Here is a 17,267-nt window from a genome sequence, read left to right as displayed (position 1 = left end):
ATGCAGTTTTCTCTCACTGGAAAATAGCTCCAAGGCTCGATCTGCTCCCAAACTACACCACAGCAGTGCTTGATGACATTCCACTCAGAACCAGACTGATCACCTCACTTGTCTTACCCCGTTCTTAAACCACAGCTACTACCCTATCTTCACATCTGTGGGTAGCAATATCTGGGAAGGTTATTTGGTGGGTGTCCTGGGAGGAGCAGAAACTTTTCACTGACTGATCTCCAGGGATTTTGACCTTTCTGAGTCCAGGCTACAGTACCTCCTGAGCTTTTCCCTGATCTCCAAGTTCTTTATCTCATTTCTGAGGTCCTCAAACTCCTGTGCAGATGAGAGGTTGCAGAAGACCCTGAAGTCGTTGTAAGGGGGGATGCCATGGTCTCGCCCTCTCTGGATGTTGATAGCAGCCAAGTCCAGTGAGACAGAGTGTGCCATGGAGAAGAGTTTCTCTGTCAGCTCCATGTTGAGGAGTTCGGAGGGGACCCGCATTTTTCCAGGAACCCCAAACAGCCCGCGGAGGAGGGGATCGATCCCACCCTCCTGTGTGATCCTGAAAGGGGAGAAGAAGGCCTTGTGCAGGGGAATGTGGCCTTGGCGGATGGGCTGGAAGGTTTCATTCAGCCGGTACAGGATGGGGTTGATCAAGGTGTGCCCAAAGCGGAAGGCAGCAGTGGCAAAGGCGTTGAGAATCCCCGCGTTGACGTTGGGGTTGTAGCCTTTGTACTCACCCAGCATCTTCATCCCAGCTTCCCCAAGGACCTTGGGGAGCCACTGGGCATAAGTGATATGCTGCATCTGGGCACCCACAATCTTCCGGGCCTCGTGATACAGGAGGTCTCCATCCCAGTGGGGATTGAGGGCCGCCAGCGCCGTGGCGACACGGTTGTGCTCCCTGAACCAGAGCGTGTGCATGGCCGTGAGACCCAGCTGCTCATTGGCACGGTGGTCTCCGGCCAGGAAGCACGGCACAGGGCTCTCGTTCTCATCTCTCATGCACTCAGTGGGTGGCCCCACAGCAAAGGGAAGGAGATGCTTCCCCGAGCTGGGCACAACTTGCCCTTGCTTCAGCAGCCCGTTTTGGCTGCTCAGCTCCCGCAGCTCCCGTGATTCCTGCTCTGTGCTGCCGTAAACATTGGAGGCATCGATGTAAGATGTCAAGTGGTTGATCTGCTCCCTGGCGTAGACGGAGTTCATCAGCAGGGAGGTCATCCCGCTGCCACACACGGGGCTCGAGCGGACAAAGAACATGCAGCGCCCATTCCGCACGCGGGGGTCGTTGGCAGGGACCATGACAGAGAAGCAAGGTGGGTCGTTGCTGCACACCTCGCTGCAGGGTGCTCCGTCTGAGAAGCGGGACATGCTAATGGCTGCCACCGTCTGGTCCATGTCGTGGTCCAGAAACTGGCCCCACTGCATGAGCATGTGCGTGAACTGGTCATCGGGGGTGATGGTCTCAGTCCCAACCATGGTGGTGGAGACAAGGCGAGGTAGAGGAAGGGGCAGGTCCCTGGCATCTTCTGCCAAGGAAAACCCCCGGGGAAGGTTAAATCCGTTCTGGTAGGCGGGTTTGAGGAGCCTCTGGAAGGCTGTGAGAGACGCACCCCACATTGGGTGCTGGAGGTTGTTGCAAGAGCCGTCATGGGTCCTGTACTTCTTGTGGAAGCAGATATCCGAGCAGTTCGGCGTGCGGCGGTGGGCAGAGCAGCCCGACAGGTTGGCAATCATGGTCAGGTAGTGAGGGGACACCAAGTCATTGTACCGATAGCCTGCAAAGGTAAAGGCAAAGCAGCAGGTCAGACCACAGCCGCTGTAGCCATTCCTACCATCCCCTGTAAGGGCTCCGTGTGAACCCTGCTGCTGGGCTTGTCAGGGTGGGCATGGGAAGGCCAGGTCTCAGATCATGGTGTTGCTACGGAATTTATGGAAGGCAAATGAGGCACAGGATCATATCACAGAATCACAGAATCATTCAGGTTAGAAAAGACCCTTGGGATCACTGAGTCCAACCACCAGCCCTACTCTACAAAGTTCTCCCCTACACCATATCCCCCAACATCTCATCTAAACGACCCTTAAACACATCCAGGGATGGTGACTCCACCACCTCCCTGGGTGGGAGCTGCCCACAAAGAGGCAAAGAAGGGGAAAAGAGTTTTGCATAAACTGCACAGAGGTGGAAACCAGAAATGTTGTGACTAGTAGACCAAATGGCGGGGGTGGTCTCGGTCTCCACTCTAGGTTTATTTCACATCTCTCTGCGTTATTACTGCAACCTCGAGCACCATCAACCATCCAAACCCTACGTGACGAGCAGCAGGGAAGCTGTGGGCGACTGCCAGGGCGCTACGCCATGCAAAAGCGCTGAATAATGCTGCGCTGTGCGGATGCTGACGGGGCAGCGAGGAGGAGAGGCTGGCAGGCCAACCAGCCCAGACGAGACCTGCAGCCTGGAGAGAGACTCCTCGCAGCCTGGAATACATCCAGGCAGGAAAAAATATTTACGGGCCCCAAACATACATGCCTGCTACATGATGACTCACACATATAGGTGGAAACCTGCAGTGTACGGGAACGTCTGTTGTATACAAGGGAAGTTCCAGTTAGCAAGTTTTGGAGTCCCGCTGCTGGATGCTTGGACCTCACTAGGTATTTTTGGTGTTGCATTGTTTTGTTGCTTGCTACTCTGCCTTGATAAAAGAAAGCTGAGTGGCTGGAACCCATCTGAGTTTGTAGCTACGAGGTCAAAGTAGTAAGAGGAGAAATTCAGGAGTGATATGCCCCCTCCTCTGTTACAGCACCCACGTACTCCAGTTTTCAGTATTGTTCTCATTGCCACTCGGAGGGCAGGGGACACCTCTGACCACGCTGCTGAGGGACTGAACCTCAGATCCACAAAGGTACTCCTTTGTGAGTTAGATGGAAATATTTTTAAAGATTAGGGCTTTCATAGCCAGTCAAGAAATCTTTAGCAAAACAGGGAACTGAACCACTTTCCTGAGTACCAGGTTCGCATGGTAAACGTGAGATCAACCCTCCGTCTGCTATGAAAACCATGAGATTGTAAGAGAGAATTGCAACTCAGACAACACATGTCTTGATATATCCAAAACTGATCTGGACTTTTGGTACACCATTGCACTTTTTAAACTTTCTGGATGTCTACACATCATTGTTTTAATTTAATCCTATGCACAAAGTTAAGAAGGGAAATCAAATCTCTCCTACCTGTGACATTCATATCCACGATTAGACCTTGTTGCACGTGTTCCTGAATCAGCTGCAAGGTCCTTTCAAAGATCTCACCTGCCCTGGCTGTTTCAATGGTGTAGGGGTCCCGGGGGTAACGGAAGAGAGCCAGCAAGTCATTGGGCGTCTTGGGGCGTCTGTTTCAAGGAATTAGAAGTGATACAGGAAAATTAAAATAAAAAGACTCTGTCCAGAGCAATGAGACTCTGCAGGCAGCAGGAGTCAGTCTCTAAGCCTGGTCTGGTGCTTGACCCCCCAAAACTAGTGCATCAGAATGATGTGGCTTGCCTGCATATTGGAGATGATTAAAGAAAGGATATTTTTCCCCAGGAAAATAGACATATTTAATTTCCTCAGCATCTCTGTTTTTTTCTGCTATAGTAATTTATTTTTCACTTTTCAACAGCTGAAACCCAGAGGTTTTAGGCTTAATAAAAACTATCTATCTTTTCACTAAAAACATACATTGGGGTGGAAGAGGAGGGAATTACCATTCTCTCGAGAAGTCATTTTTCATTGAGGAAATGGCTAGAATGATTATATTATTATTTCCGTTCACCCTACACAGTCAGCTGCATTTATAAAACGACTGTGCTGATTATTTTCTTTTCTGTGCACCGTCTCTGGAGCCAACTCCAGCTGGCAAAATGTACATTGCAAATAGAAGTGACATAAGAGGTGATATTCGTGTATCAGAATTTTCCAGAATCCCAACTGCCTGCTGTGAAGGTCTATCACATCCTCACATCTCCATGGTGCAGCTTCAACCTCTAATACTCGAAGCAATCCTGTAGTTTTCATTTGCAGATTGTCAACAATAAAATGAGATTTGAGAAAGCTTCACTCATTGTCTTTTTTTGTCATCCCTTGTCTCTTCTGCTTCAAGTCTCAGATCCTGGCGCTTCACACACTTACTTGCTAAAGAGCTCAGTGCGTGTTGAATTGATGGCGTGGTCCACGCTGCTGATGGCTTCCCGTATCGATGTGGCTACAAACGTGTCACCGCTCCGACCGACATCCGTGGCTTTGCAAAGCAGAAAGAAAGAACAAAATATCCTAAATTTACTCTGATATTGCCTTCCAAGCTCAAAAAAATCTGTGTATCAGCACAAGCCCCGTAGTAACTCCACTGCAGGTCGACCTGCATTTCCATTTGCAACATAAACACTGTGAATTTATTTTTTAAAACAGATATTCTGAAGAAGAAATTAACTGCCTGAAAAAGGTGACTTTCTCAGGAGGTGGCTGTGAAACACACATTTAGACTTTGCTCCTGTACAGCTTTGCAAATAAATGCCTGCTTTGGATGGTGGTTAAACTGGAAAAATAAAATGTAAAAATCACAGTGGGTTAACCCAAAATAATGTATTTACTTATCACAAAGGAAACTTCTAAAACTGATGAAATTCATTTGAATGTATTGCTCATATATTCATTTTCCGTTTGTGGAACACTTCTAATTCAGTTCAAATTTAGTGTTAACACATCAAATACATAACTTTAAATCAAAAAAGAAAGCTGTTGTTTGAACACCCTCAGAATTAAACACATGAATTCTTAAAAATTACTACAGAATGCATTTTTAAAGCCAGGGCCTTTGTCACAGCTGAACAAACCAGTTCCCATTCATCTACTGGCATATGCAATAGCCAGCTGGAAAATGAGGTACCAATTAAGAATAAATCACAGAAACTACTTTAGGAATAATTTCAAACAACAAAGAAATTTCAGATTATTCTCAGCTCCTTGCATACAATCGCTGTACAGATACTAAATTCATCTAATAAGCTACTCGTTATCCATGCTGGTTATTCCTGTGTGCTTAAGGAATAGCCCTTTACTTCTGTTTTTAACTTTATTGCTTGCCTTTGATTTTTTTTTTTTTTTTCCTTGTCAGTTCTTCCCTAACCTCCAAGAAGTACAATTTCCACTCTTGACCTCTGGTTTGACTAGCAGAGGAGTGCTACTTCTCTTTATTCATTACAGCTTCCCTAATGCACGGAACAGAAGCTTGAAAATGAGCGACTTATTTCCCATCCCCAAGGGACTGAGGGAACATTTAAACCCCTGTATTTGCAGCGACAATGTTGTTCTCTTTCTCCCTCCCCTGGCATGCGAGGTTACGGTCAGACAACGACTTGTCGTGTTGGCACATTTTAATAAGTTTCTCCCTCCCAGCAGAGGCAGTAACTACACGCACGCCGACAGCTCGGCTCGCAGGAGGTGGTTTAAGACACCTTTTGGCTTTGCAGGGAGCAATTGCAGCTCAGCTGAGAAAACAGCGAGGAGCAGCTGGGAGGTGCGTGGGCTTACACAACCAAGCGACTCCCATCACGCCCGCGAGGGAACCTGCCTGCAGAGAAGCTAAAGAAATAACAGCATTATCTGTTCAAAGTGTAGATGTTGACACAGCGTAGCCCCTCCTTACACGAGAGCAAGAGGAGACTCACGAGGACCCCGCAGGAGATACCCTACCCGTGATGGTGAGCTGCATGGCGCTGGAGGTGAAGCCAAAGGGGTTCCTTGCTATGCACTCGTATCTGCCCTGGTCAGCCACGCCGAGGTCTTGAATGGAAAGGGTCCCCTCTTGGGTTATGTGGAACTTGCCGCTCTCTGTGATCTGGATTCCCTCCTGTTGCACCATCAAAAGACAGAAGACGTGTCAGAGTATGGAAAGCTCCTCATCATCCCAGCCTTCAGCTTATTCAGCAGAGGGATGCGATGAACTAATGTGGCCACCAGATGTTAGCATTGCTCTTCCAGAGAAACCAGAAAGCCATCCAAGGACATCTGCTCCTGCTTTGGACCCCCTGCCAGGAGGTCCTTGCTCAGCCCCTTCACCCTGGTCCACCTCCAGGCACTGGCTGCAGGGCACAGACACCCCACGTGTTTCTTGGCACTTCTTACAGGGCTGGCTGGGGCAAGTGCTCTGCCCTGATGCTGTCACGGAAGTTTCACAGCACATAAATGAGTCTAAATGTCTTCAGTTTGGGGACAACCTGAAACTGATGGATTTTTGCTGGCCTTGAGCTGCAGATACCAGCTTTTGCTGGTTCTGGACAACATCGCTGATCAAGGATCAAACCTACCTCTCAACCTGGCTGGTGGCAGAAGTGGCTTTTTTATTCTCCTGTTTCTTAACATCTTTCTGCTGCTCTGCCCCAATCTAATGCTCACTCTGCTGCCCTCCCAGGCTCTTTCCTTCTGCTCCCACTGTTGGCTGGAGCCCAAGGCAAGCTGCAAGGTCACCTCCCACAAGATCTCTGCAGGGTAACTGAGGCTCAAGCATTTTCCCTTCTGATTTGTTCTGTGCCTGACTGTGCTCAAAGGCAGGGCACGTCCCAGTGAAGGTCACAGGTGTGGTACTACGGCACAGCAGGAAAAAGTCTGAAGAGGTTCATCTAATGAATTATTGAGAAAAGCAGCCAAGCTGCAGTGTGACTCTGAGGGATCATGGCTTTGCCCCATCAAAGCTGGAGCCAACTAGCATCACCCAGTTCCACCAGTGGAAATCCTGGAAATAAGGACAAACTACTTAGGAAAAAATCCATTTTCATTTTTTTTCCAGGAATAGTCAAGAAGCATTTCTAACATCCCGGAAGGTCTCTGGCTTCAAGTTACTCATCTGGAAAGAAGAGCAAGAAAAAACAGGAACGTGTGTTGCAAGGCTTCAAGCCTGAGAAACAGCAACATTCTTTTAGACCATTAAAAACCCCAAATCAGTGTAAATGCTGCTCCTTAAGTTTTCATCACGCATATTGCACAAACTGATTTAACTAGTTGAGCTGGGAGAGGTGTTTAACGAGAAAGTTGTTGAGTGTCCCCACGGAGGAGCCACCCTGCTTCCCAGTGACCGTCCAGTACACGCTATCAGCTCTTACTTTGACCCAGGTTATGGTGGGCCGTGGGTCCCCTTGGGCAGTGCAGGTAATGGCAACGTCCTGGCCTGTCTCCGCCACCACATCTTGGGGGGGATGGAGGAACACGGGTATCACTGTGCAACACGGGGAAAAAAGTCACAAGTGCAAGAAACGCATCAAGGAAAACAGAGAAATCTGCGTGCAAAACATCTCAGTGTGGGCAAACCAGAGCTGCTGGGCTCTTCTGCTGTTGCAAGGGCTCTTCAAGGGGTGTCAGTTTACTCAGGCTCTGTGTCTCTCTCCCAAATCCTCAGTAATTTATGTTCATTATTTTCTGCTCCTGTGTGTCTCTACTTGGGGCAATTACATAGGAGTGTGCTGGATTCTCTGTCATTTAAGATCATTAATTCAAAGGCTTTCTGGAAAAGATGGTCTAGTTGAAACAAGAACTGTGAATTGATTCAGGAATTATTGGATGAGGCTCTCTGACAAGTGTTAGTCAGGTCACATTAAATAATTATATTGATCTTGCTGATCTTAAAATATCCTGTGAATTCTGTGCTTGAAGCATCACTAATTTCATGTTTCCAGATACTTCCCTTCCCTCCAGTCTACCATTAGCAAAATTCTGCTATGTTTGTGAACAAGCAAGGATGCTTGCTTATTTAGAACCATCATTTATATGGGAACAAAAAAGAAAATTAAAATATGAAAGCATTCCTGACTTGTATTTTACAGAGGCATGATTTTAGAATACCTAAATTTAGGTTGAACCTATGACCTGGAAGTTAATGTTTAAGACAAATGTATCTGGAACCAGAGTTAAATCTTTCTGAGAAGGAATCATTTTGTTTTGCAGAATATTTCATTTTAAAAAGAACCATACAATTAATACTGTAGGAAAGCCAAAATTTAAAAACAGCAAAAAAAACATTACTAAGAATTTAATTAATTTTTTTTTTTGGTAAATTATCCAACAAAAATCTTTTGTTTCTTTTCCTTTCCCAAAATAATTTTCTTAATGACAACTCCCAGACATATTAAAGGGCCCCATTTTCCACTCAAGCTGGTCAGATATCAGAGCTCATCTGATGGGTGTTAAAGGTCATTTCTGGTCACATAACCTTGCCCCAGTGTTTGTACAGGTGCCAGCCGATACCATCCCATTCCCTGGCCACACCAGATGAGTTTCATTCCCATGGTTATAATTTTTCTGGACTACCAGATAAATTTTCAAGGAAAACTGAAGCAGCTTCTTTCAATTTACAGATCTTGGCACTCCAGAAACCTCTTTAACGTTTCCCACCAACTCATGGAGCTCTCATGGCTAGATGCCTACTCCCAGGCAAAAGCAAAATCTCATCCCATAGCAAACAGGGTAATTCCCTGCCTTGTCCGATAGTGTGTCATTTACCATAACGTTAGATTAACGACACACACTTGCCAGCCCTTGCTCCCCACAGCCTCACCAGCTCACCTCGCGGGGTCACCGAGAGCTGCACCGGGAGGGTCCTCACTCCGATGGCACTGATGGCATGGCACTCGTATTGGCCTTGGTCGTGCAAAGCTACCCTCACCACCCGCAGGGTACCCGTCGAGAGGATGCTGTGCCTCCGGTCATTCGGCAGTGGCCCCCCTGGTCAAACGAGCAGTGCAATTTGTTAATTGTCTGTGAGATTTCTCTTCCCATCACTGGAGGTATCTGTGTGACAGTTAAAAACTTCCTTTCCTTCCCAACATACCCTGAAATACCATCTTCATCTTGCTAAGTGAGGACCGGGACAGATGCTGCTCTTCCCACACCCAGGATCATGACTGAGTTGTCTTGTCTAAGCAGCTGGAAAGGAGCTGGTACCCTTTTTCTTTCCTCATAAGTCTTTTTTTAGTGCAAACTGCAGATTTAGTGACACCTGATGGATAGCAAATCTGTGTTCAATTATCCAAACTGGCTGTTTCATCAAATAAATGGAAACATTTAGCATTGTCTTTTTTAATTTGCTATTTTGATTTTCTCTGGTTTGGAAACAATGTTGTTTCAATATTTCCTCTATTTAAGGAGAAAAGTTGAAAATCAAAATGCTTTACCAAACCCAAACAAAATTATTAGAACTTCTCTGTTTAGCGACTTGGGTTTTTTTTAATATTCTATTTTCCTCCAAATAAGGGCTCTATTTATTCATCCCAAATACCAAAAGTGATCTGAATTCTCCCCATGCTGTCAAAAGTGGTTTTGAGATGAGCAATGCTCCATCACTTTTCCTCTTGTCTTGTTCTCCGCATGCCTTCTGTGAGAGCACTGTAAAGCCTGGCCGATCTCTGAATTGCTGAGTGACCGAGCAAACCTGGTTACAAAGCAGTTATTAAGCTTACTTCTTGTCACTGTGCTCCTTTCCACATCTCTAAGAGATATCTTCTGAAATCTGGGCAGCGGAGGAAAACAGGCTAAAGGAGATGGAGAACATGCTGGTGGAGGAGAATTTCAGCTGGTCCTTCTTAACTCCAAGTCAGGGCTATTGCTGTGGAAGCTGGAATACAATAGCCATGAATTCTCCACAGCACTAAACCATTAATTATGGCTTGTGAAGCATAAGGAAAAGTTGGAGGGCCGCTGGGCCAAGCGTTATTGGCTTCTGTCCCAGAAAGTGTTGGATGGGATCAGTTCAGTGGAGCCAGCGCTAACAATCATCGGAGACTTTAAAAGTTTACCATCACCTGTTGGCCCAAAGTGTTTTTTCCCTAAGCTAGAAGAAACCTCAGCGGTGTGTCAGCAGTGAACGGTGCTTTTCTGCACCGTGCACCCCAAGAGGAGCAAATCAGTGACAGTGATGAAGAGTGGTGAGATCCACTGACCTGGAGTGTCCAGGCCTTGTCTTTTCAAAGGAGGTAGAAGCCACTGCAGGAGGAAGTTCAAGGCTTCCCATGGGTTTCATGCTGGTGAAAACCAGCACGCTCCTTCCTCCTGACACCATGACTTAGTGTGTTAAAGACCTAAGAGGCTCCGTCCTCAGTGCTTAACATCATCTTTGGTGATCTACAACACACCTCCTAGTGCGACTAGGTCTGTGCTGATCACCATCTGTCCTGTGTCACCACTGCAAGTCATCGCCCTGGACCATCAGCCCAGGTGTTCTCACCCACATCCCACGGACGATGGCAGGGGAGAGAAAGAAATCATGAGTCAAGTGAGGCAGTACCTGCCCGCGTCCAGGCAATCACGGGTGGAGGGTGACCTTCAGCAGAGCAGGGGAAATCCACGCTCTGTCCCTCAGTTACTGTCTGATCGCTGGGAATGAGGAGAAACCTGGGGGAATCTGGAGGGGAAAGCAATGACTGAGCAACAGCGAAAACTCAGGCAGCAAGCTTAGGTTAATTCGCAGTTCATGGGAGCAGAATTAGTCACAGGCCTTAAATATACCCCCCTGACTGAACACTGCATCCCAGAAATGTCAGCCTGGGACCCCTCACCTTGCACTATGATCCTTGCTGTTGCCTGGATGGATCCCTCAGTGTTGCTGGCATTGCAGTTGTACTGCCCCTGGTCCAAGAAGGTGACGTTCTGAATGAAGAGTCCTCCCGAGCTGGTGATAGCGAAACGGGAATCCTGCGGTAAAGGAGAGCCTGTGCCAAGGGTCCAGCGGATGCGAGGGTGGGGGTGCCCAGAGACCCCGCACTCCAAAGTGACGCTTTCCCCAATCAGCACTTCAGTGTTCTGCGGCTGGATCACAAAAGTGGGCTTGGCTGGAAGGAAATGAGTGCTTCAGAAACCAGAAGCTCTGCTGCCTGCTCAGTTATGGGCAGAAATTGCTTGGACTCCTCATGCAACCCAGCTAGCAGTCACCCGGCTCTTCCCTGACCTCCAAATCCTCGCTGTGAGCAATTCCCCCAGCGCTACTTCTTACTACCACATCCTCCCTCCCAGTCTAGAGCATCCCCGCTCCTGCGTCCCCTTCACCCTTGATGCCTCTGTGCTGCAGAATTCATCCCAGCCTCCACAAACTCCCTCCTCAGCCCCAAATTACCTTCAATCTCTAAACCCCCAGTTTCCCACTACCATGAAGAAACACCCTAAAGCTCAGCCCACGCTATGCTGTTAGCCACTCTTCCCCAGCACACCAAGAATATCTTGGCATATACAAAGCTGGGGCTGACTCTGACTTAGCTCCACTCCCAGCCCCAACCCGAGCCGGGCCTTCAAGGGGTGCAGAAGGCTCAATTACATGGGGTGCCAAAATAGCGCAGCACGACTTCTTGTGTCTTGACCTCCCCAGCTATGTTCTTGGCCATGCACTGGTAGACGCCTTTGTCCGACTCCTTGGTGTTCTGGATCATCAAGGTACCGTCTTGCAACAGGTTCAAGCGGTTGTCATCTTTCATGTCAATCTCATTACTGAAAAACAGCCACAAACAGGCAAAATTTGAAAGGAATAAAGTCTGGTGGTCTTCCCCCGAGCTGCTGGGGGAGTGGTGGGGCTTTGCATGCATTGCAGTAAGTTGGTGTTCCTTGGAGCTGTTCTGAGACTTCATGAAATTTATAGCAAGAGTTATGATTTACAGCACTGAACTTCAGGCCCAGCTCTGATTTACTCCCTGGGTGAGCTACTTTTTTTCTCACCACTGATTACATACAACATTTACAGCCCACCAGGACAGCGTTCTGTTCCCATGCAATAGCATCGATGCTATTGTCAGGGCATCCAGGCCTGGAAAGCTTGTTCTCATTATTTACTAAGTGCAAATGTAATAATGAATTAATATTGTTATTGTGCGCAGCCATTTCTATTCAAACAGGCTCAAAGGCCTCAGGGGGGGCAAAAAAGCCCTGAGTAAGTCACCATGGGACCCCAACACAGCTTGGACTCCAACCCAACCCTAGAGCTGTGAAACATCTTCCTTCTTTCTACAGTGACCTGCGACTCCTGGATCCCAGCCCACGGCAGAAGGTCCCACTGCTGCATCCCATTTCTCCCAGCACGAAGGAATCTTGGATGGCTGCAGATGATTGAAAAGGGAGAAGGGACCTCTCTCCCCCTAGGACAAAGGCTGAATCCACTATGCAAACTAATATGCTTGCTGGGCATTTATTTAATTCCCCTGATGTCTCCTCACTCTAGTCATATCTCATTTGCGGAACATTTATTATCATTACCCCTCTTACAATGCTATCTTTGGGAGCCTGCCAGCATTTCCCTAACAAAACCTTCCTTCCAGGGGGACTTAACTCAGCCATAAACTTTTGCTCTGTGCTGAAACTCTGCCTGGTGGGGAGTTAGCTGAAGAAGCATACATTGATCATTTTTATTAATAACCAAGCCCTATTCAGGCTCCCACAGACAAGAAGCTCGTAAAGCAGCAAAGTAACTTCACTTCCACAGTGGGCAACTGCTTGAGCACAGAATATTTTATTGTGCAGCACTTCCCAGAAACACTTTGGCATCTAGCATAGCTGTATATTTTCTCAGTGTTGCTGTATAGAATGATAATCTATACACTGCTTTGCAAGATCTGTCTTTCAGTGGAGCACAGTGATTTTTCCCTTTGAAAAAAAAAGCCATTCTCCCAGCACGCTAGGCCTTTAGTGAGAAAAAACTAGAGACTAGAAGCATTTCAGTAGTTAATAAGCGGCGAGCATGGTGGCTTAGAGCAACATGAAATACTAATTTTGGGGTTTTTTTTCTGAACAAAAGACAATTGCCTTCAGCCTGCAGAGTATGTTTATGGGAAAATTATAAGCTCTTGGAATCCATTACAAATGCAGATGAAATATTTTAAATGCAGATGAAAACACCACTTGGATTACGTGGTCACCAGAGAATGGAATATCTCTTTTCTATTTTTTTTTTTTTTTTTTTATGTTGTGTGAAACAGGTTTTGTAATTACAGGCAGTCACTGAAGAGCTCGGTGCTTGAAAACCTTCGCTACCCCAGGGCTCATTGCGTGCAACTTACTTGTTGTGCAGCCAAATAATCGCAGGCTTTGGGTTGCCTTCTGCCCTGCAGGTGAAATAAACTGTGTTTCCCAAGAGGACATCGACGTCGTGGGGTTCTGAGGTTATGCGAGGCCGCTCTGCAAAAGACCATTTTAACACAACCCAGTCTAGAGCAGCACAAACCCACCTACAGCCCAACTGGAGCGTAGGGGGTAACGCAACACCCATCCTGCAACCCCCGAGCAAACAGGCACCAGCAGAGCACAACAGCAGCCACCCAGAGCCACCCCAGGTCTTCTCACCAACATCAGCAAAAATGGTGTCAGGGAGGGAACAGCATCGTTCATCTGAGCCTGCTAAAAGCCCTGGAGAATGGAAGTGGCTGTCGCTATTGCCAGTAGGTTGGGCCGTGGAGCAGCTCCTCGCACAGCCCCAGGCAGCACTGAGAGAAAACAGACCTGGCTCACTGCAGCTGCCCCAAGAGTTGGTCCCTGTCTCCCCCAAAATAAGCAAACAAGTCAGTGGCATCCTCGCTTGAGTTGTTTTTCTGCCCCTGGCAGCCTGCTGCTCTCAGCAACTGCCTGCTCCATCTGAACACAGCGCCAGCTCTCTGCAAATCATACAGTGCCAGCTCTCTGCAAATCACACCACTTCCCTTTCGACAGGATTTTATTCATTATGTCCCTAATTCATCAGCCGATCCCTATTCAGCCAAGCCTTTCACTATATGCTTCTCTTTAAGACGTGCTCAAGCACTAAGCAAGTTAAACATTTAGAAGATGGGCTAAAATAGGAAGGAATTTATGTACGTGGTCTCGAGCGCTTGATCTTGATTCAGCAGAATACTTACCCATCTAGTAACCTGTACGCTCACCAGTAATCCAGGAAAACCAGCTGGATTATTTGTAAGATTAAGTGAGAACCTGCCACCTTCCCCAGTGGCAGGTCAGTGCCTTTACTCCTTAGACCACAACCTAATGGCTTGGCAACTTATCCCCAGCGGCAACGCCAGTGTGGGACCAAACCCACCACAGCCCCTGGTACAAAATGCTGATCCAGTGCAGATTTGATCCACTGGCTCACATCTGCTAAAAAGCAGTGGGTGAACTTGATGCCAGCAGCCTTGGTACTGACTCAGATATCAGCTGCCTGCATCATTAGAGCTTTACGCTGAATTATGCATCATTTGTCTTTCCCAGCTGGCACAATACCAGCGTAAAAGCCTAATGCCAGCAAAATCTTCCCACCAGGTGCTCTGGCTAATTTGACAGACACCCCACTGTGTGCCCAGGCCTAAACCAGAACAAATTTACATTAATGGCTGTACCGTGGCACTGGGTGTGTGTCGGGGACAGCTCGTTGTGTGGCACATCCACTTGCACTCCGTGGGTCCCCAGCTGCTTTCTCTAGACCCTTCCTATTCCCCCCTCCCTTGAGGTGACAGACCCATTTGTGCCAGTTCAACTCTTTGCATGGCTGTGCCCTAAATGAAGCTGTGAAATGGTCAAGCTTTTTTTAAAAAAATAATGAAATCATAGGAGAAAAGCTGAATTCAAGGGAGACCTCTTCAAAATCCAGCTGGTCTCACACATCTGGCTCACAGCTGGGCTGGCCTATGCAGGAGGGATGCTCATAGCTGGCCCAGTGAGCAGGAACACCTCAAACGGACTCCACCAGCAGTGAGGTGTCAGGGAACCACAGCCGACACTTGTGCCATCCTCTGCTGATGCCTGCCCTTAAAAATCAGAGGTTTGTCTTCTTCTCTATGAAACATTCAACTTTGGAATTTTTCAGAACAAAACCTTTCATTTCAAAACGGCACTTTTTAGTGAGCAATTATCTGAATTTAGAGAATAACAGCTTAACCAACGCAATACACTACCACAGTCGAACACAGCATTCAGCTACGTGTCTACTCCACGTTTGCTCAGGTTTTCAGTCGTATTTGCAGCCACTGCAGCTCTCCCAGTGTTCCCCTTCTGTTCAGCCTAATGTGGGGCATTTCTTCTGGTTGCTGATTTAGCCACCGACCGCAGCAGGGTCTTTACTGGCCCTGCACTATCTAAAAACCAAGAAGCCACCTGCCAGCCAAACCCCCACGTGACTGTCAGCTTTCTCTGCGTTACCCTGATAACTCATGTGACCCTGCTGGGATGTTCCCATTTCAACAGCAAAAGAAGGGAGAAAGCAGGATGCCAGGACAGGAAAGAGGGAGAAAAAGGGTTGGAAGAAGCAATTCCCAGACCAAAGTCCAACTCCAGGGGCTGAAGGTGGCGGGTGGAGGGTGTTTGACCTCACTCACCGCAGTTGAACTCCTGGGCGGTCAAGGTGACGATGGAGCGTCCGTGCAGCTCCCGCGGAGCCTCGCAGGTGGCGGCTGTCTGGATACTGCCCTGCTCAGCGTATTTCTTCAGCAGCTCAGCCAGCCACATCAAGTCGCAGTCACAAAGCAAGGCGTTGGAGTCCAGCCGCCTGCAAGAGCGAGGAAAAGGCGGTTCATTTCCCAGCCTCTGCTGCCGCCTCCTCCAGGACACAGGAGGGGAAGAGTCCTCTAGAGCGAAGGATCACTTGCCTGGTTTTCCCTGCATTTGATTATATCCCAAATGAAAATTTGAGATATTTTGTTCCCACAACGTTTAAATATGATGCTTAACCAAGTGAGAAGGATTTCCTTGAAAAAATAACATTATCCATCAGCCATTCCAGTTTCAAATGAAAATTCTTCTGTTAAACCGGATTATGGATTTTTGGCTTAATTTGAGGCAAAGGGAGATACTGAAATATTGGGGCTTCCCCCAAGATGGAGATTTCAATCTTTATTGAATTCTATAAGAACAGCAGATGACATTGCCTCTGTTAGAGCTTTCCATTCTCTTTTACACTTAGCTCCAAAAAAATCCCCCTTGATTTTAGTAAGCATCGGATCAATCTCTTTCTGTGACCAGCTGCTAGAGGTTGTAGCATTTTTGCATAACTATAAGAGCTTTTATTACTGCAACGTACGCCCAAACCACATCGAATGGGAGGACCGGTGACCTCCCAGCACACCCGTGTTGTTCCCTCCACTGGTCTCATTCCTATGTGCAGTGCTATGCATAAGGATAAATAAAGACTACAGAGGGATTACTTTATGCCTCCTTCCCCACTGACAGTTTTACAGTAGATGGGTCTGGGCCATCGAAATAAAACATGGAAGAAAGGTCTAATGGTTTCAGGGACAAACATTTGAGAATGTGAGATTTCACATAAGGCCATGACAGAGCATTTTATAGACACCCCACCTTCATCTCTGACACGTACCGACACCATTTCACAAGTTATTCCCTGTTAAAGAAAAGTGAAGCATTTTACCTGCTTGCAGAAATCACAGAGGGCTGCAGTGAGAAACACATTATTTTCTTGTAGTTTAAAATCATGGCAGAACACCAAAATTCTTTAGCTTTTGCTTTTTTCCCCCCAAAACGCATCATAGATCTTATTTCCAAAGATCATAAAAGGCAAACAAAGCAAAGCTCTGGGGGGTTTAAGCAAACAAGAAATAAGCTTAAGAGACAGCCAGGTTCTGTGGGAATAACACACCAGAGCGTTCCTGCATGGGAGGAGAATCGTGCACCTTGGCACCCCTCTGAGTATTTTCAATCTCTAGAAAAAAAGCCTTTTCTTTTATGACTTTTATGATTTTTCCTTCCATGTTAGATACTGATCTGAAGACATGATGGAGGTCATATCTGTGACCTGGACTTTCTACAGTTTTGAAGAATGTTTTATGGGCTCAAACTGTTCTGAGGACTTCCCAGGAATCTTCATTCCTGTGGCATTATTGAGCTGTAAGACGATTATAATTAGACACTAGCATGAAGAAACTACTAACTGGTTAAATCAGCTCTCATGTCCAATCAAAACTGTTTTATAAACTTAGCAGTGGCCTTAGAAGTGCAACAACTAAAAGCTTTGCCAACCAGGCACATTTTTCCTCAGGTCCTGGCCATCTGATCAAAGACAAACAATTGCTCTTTGCAGGCAATGTTTTTTACTTACAGTCGTTTGAGGGATTCCAGTTGAGAGAATGTCCCTGGATGAATCCTGGAAATCTTGTTGTTGTGCAAGAATCTGCAATGGGAGAACCCACGCCAAAACATTATTCAGTATTTGCACTGCGTGGATGATAACATCCCAGGTCAAAACTCAGTTTTAAATACAAAGGCTGCTCATCAAAATGGAGTTTAGT

General features: G+C 47.0%; 1 protein-coding gene across 9 annotated transcripts in view; it reads right to left on the bottom strand.

The window, feature by feature from the left end:
• The window catches only part of LOC141931381 (peroxidasin homolog), a 49,412-nt gene that overhangs the window by 5,953 nt on the left and 26,192 nt on the right, over nucleotides 1-17,267 (bottom strand). For all 9 annotated transcript variants that reach the window (XR_012625558.1, XM_074843410.1, XM_074843412.1 and 6 more), the window contains 12 exons: nucleotides 17,078-17,149; nucleotides 15,342-15,511; nucleotides 13,059-13,176; nucleotides 11,330-11,499; nucleotides 10,578-10,850; nucleotides 10,307-10,423; nucleotides 8,590-8,748; nucleotides 7,134-7,246; nucleotides 5,728-5,884; nucleotides 4,168-4,276; nucleotides 3,232-3,389; nucleotides 269-1,772 (listed from right to left, as the gene is read on the bottom strand). Coding sequence is in view for 8 of the 9 variants with exons in the window: in XM_074843410.1 (XP_074699511.1) it covers nucleotides 269-1,772; nucleotides 3,232-3,389; nucleotides 4,168-4,276; nucleotides 5,728-5,884; nucleotides 7,134-7,246; nucleotides 8,590-8,748; nucleotides 10,307-10,423; nucleotides 10,578-10,850; nucleotides 11,330-11,499; nucleotides 13,059-13,176; nucleotides 15,342-15,511; nucleotides 17,078-17,149 (3,120 nt within the window). In the remaining variant the exon portion in view is untranslated. The remainder of the gene's footprint in view (nucleotides 1-268; nucleotides 1,773-3,231; nucleotides 3,390-4,167; nucleotides 4,277-5,727; nucleotides 5,885-7,133; nucleotides 7,247-8,589; nucleotides 8,749-10,306; nucleotides 10,424-10,577; nucleotides 10,851-11,329; nucleotides 11,500-13,058; nucleotides 13,177-15,341; nucleotides 15,512-17,077; nucleotides 17,150-17,267) is intronic.

The sequence above is a fragment of the Strix aluco genome, chromosome 17 (genome assembly GCF_031877795.1).
Source record: "Strix aluco isolate bStrAlu1 chromosome 17, bStrAlu1.hap1, whole genome shotgun sequence".
In the NCBI taxonomy this organism is placed as follows: Eukaryota; Metazoa; Chordata; class Aves; order Strigiformes; family Strigidae; genus Strix; species Strix aluco.
This window is presented reverse-complemented; position numbering and strand designations above follow the sequence as displayed.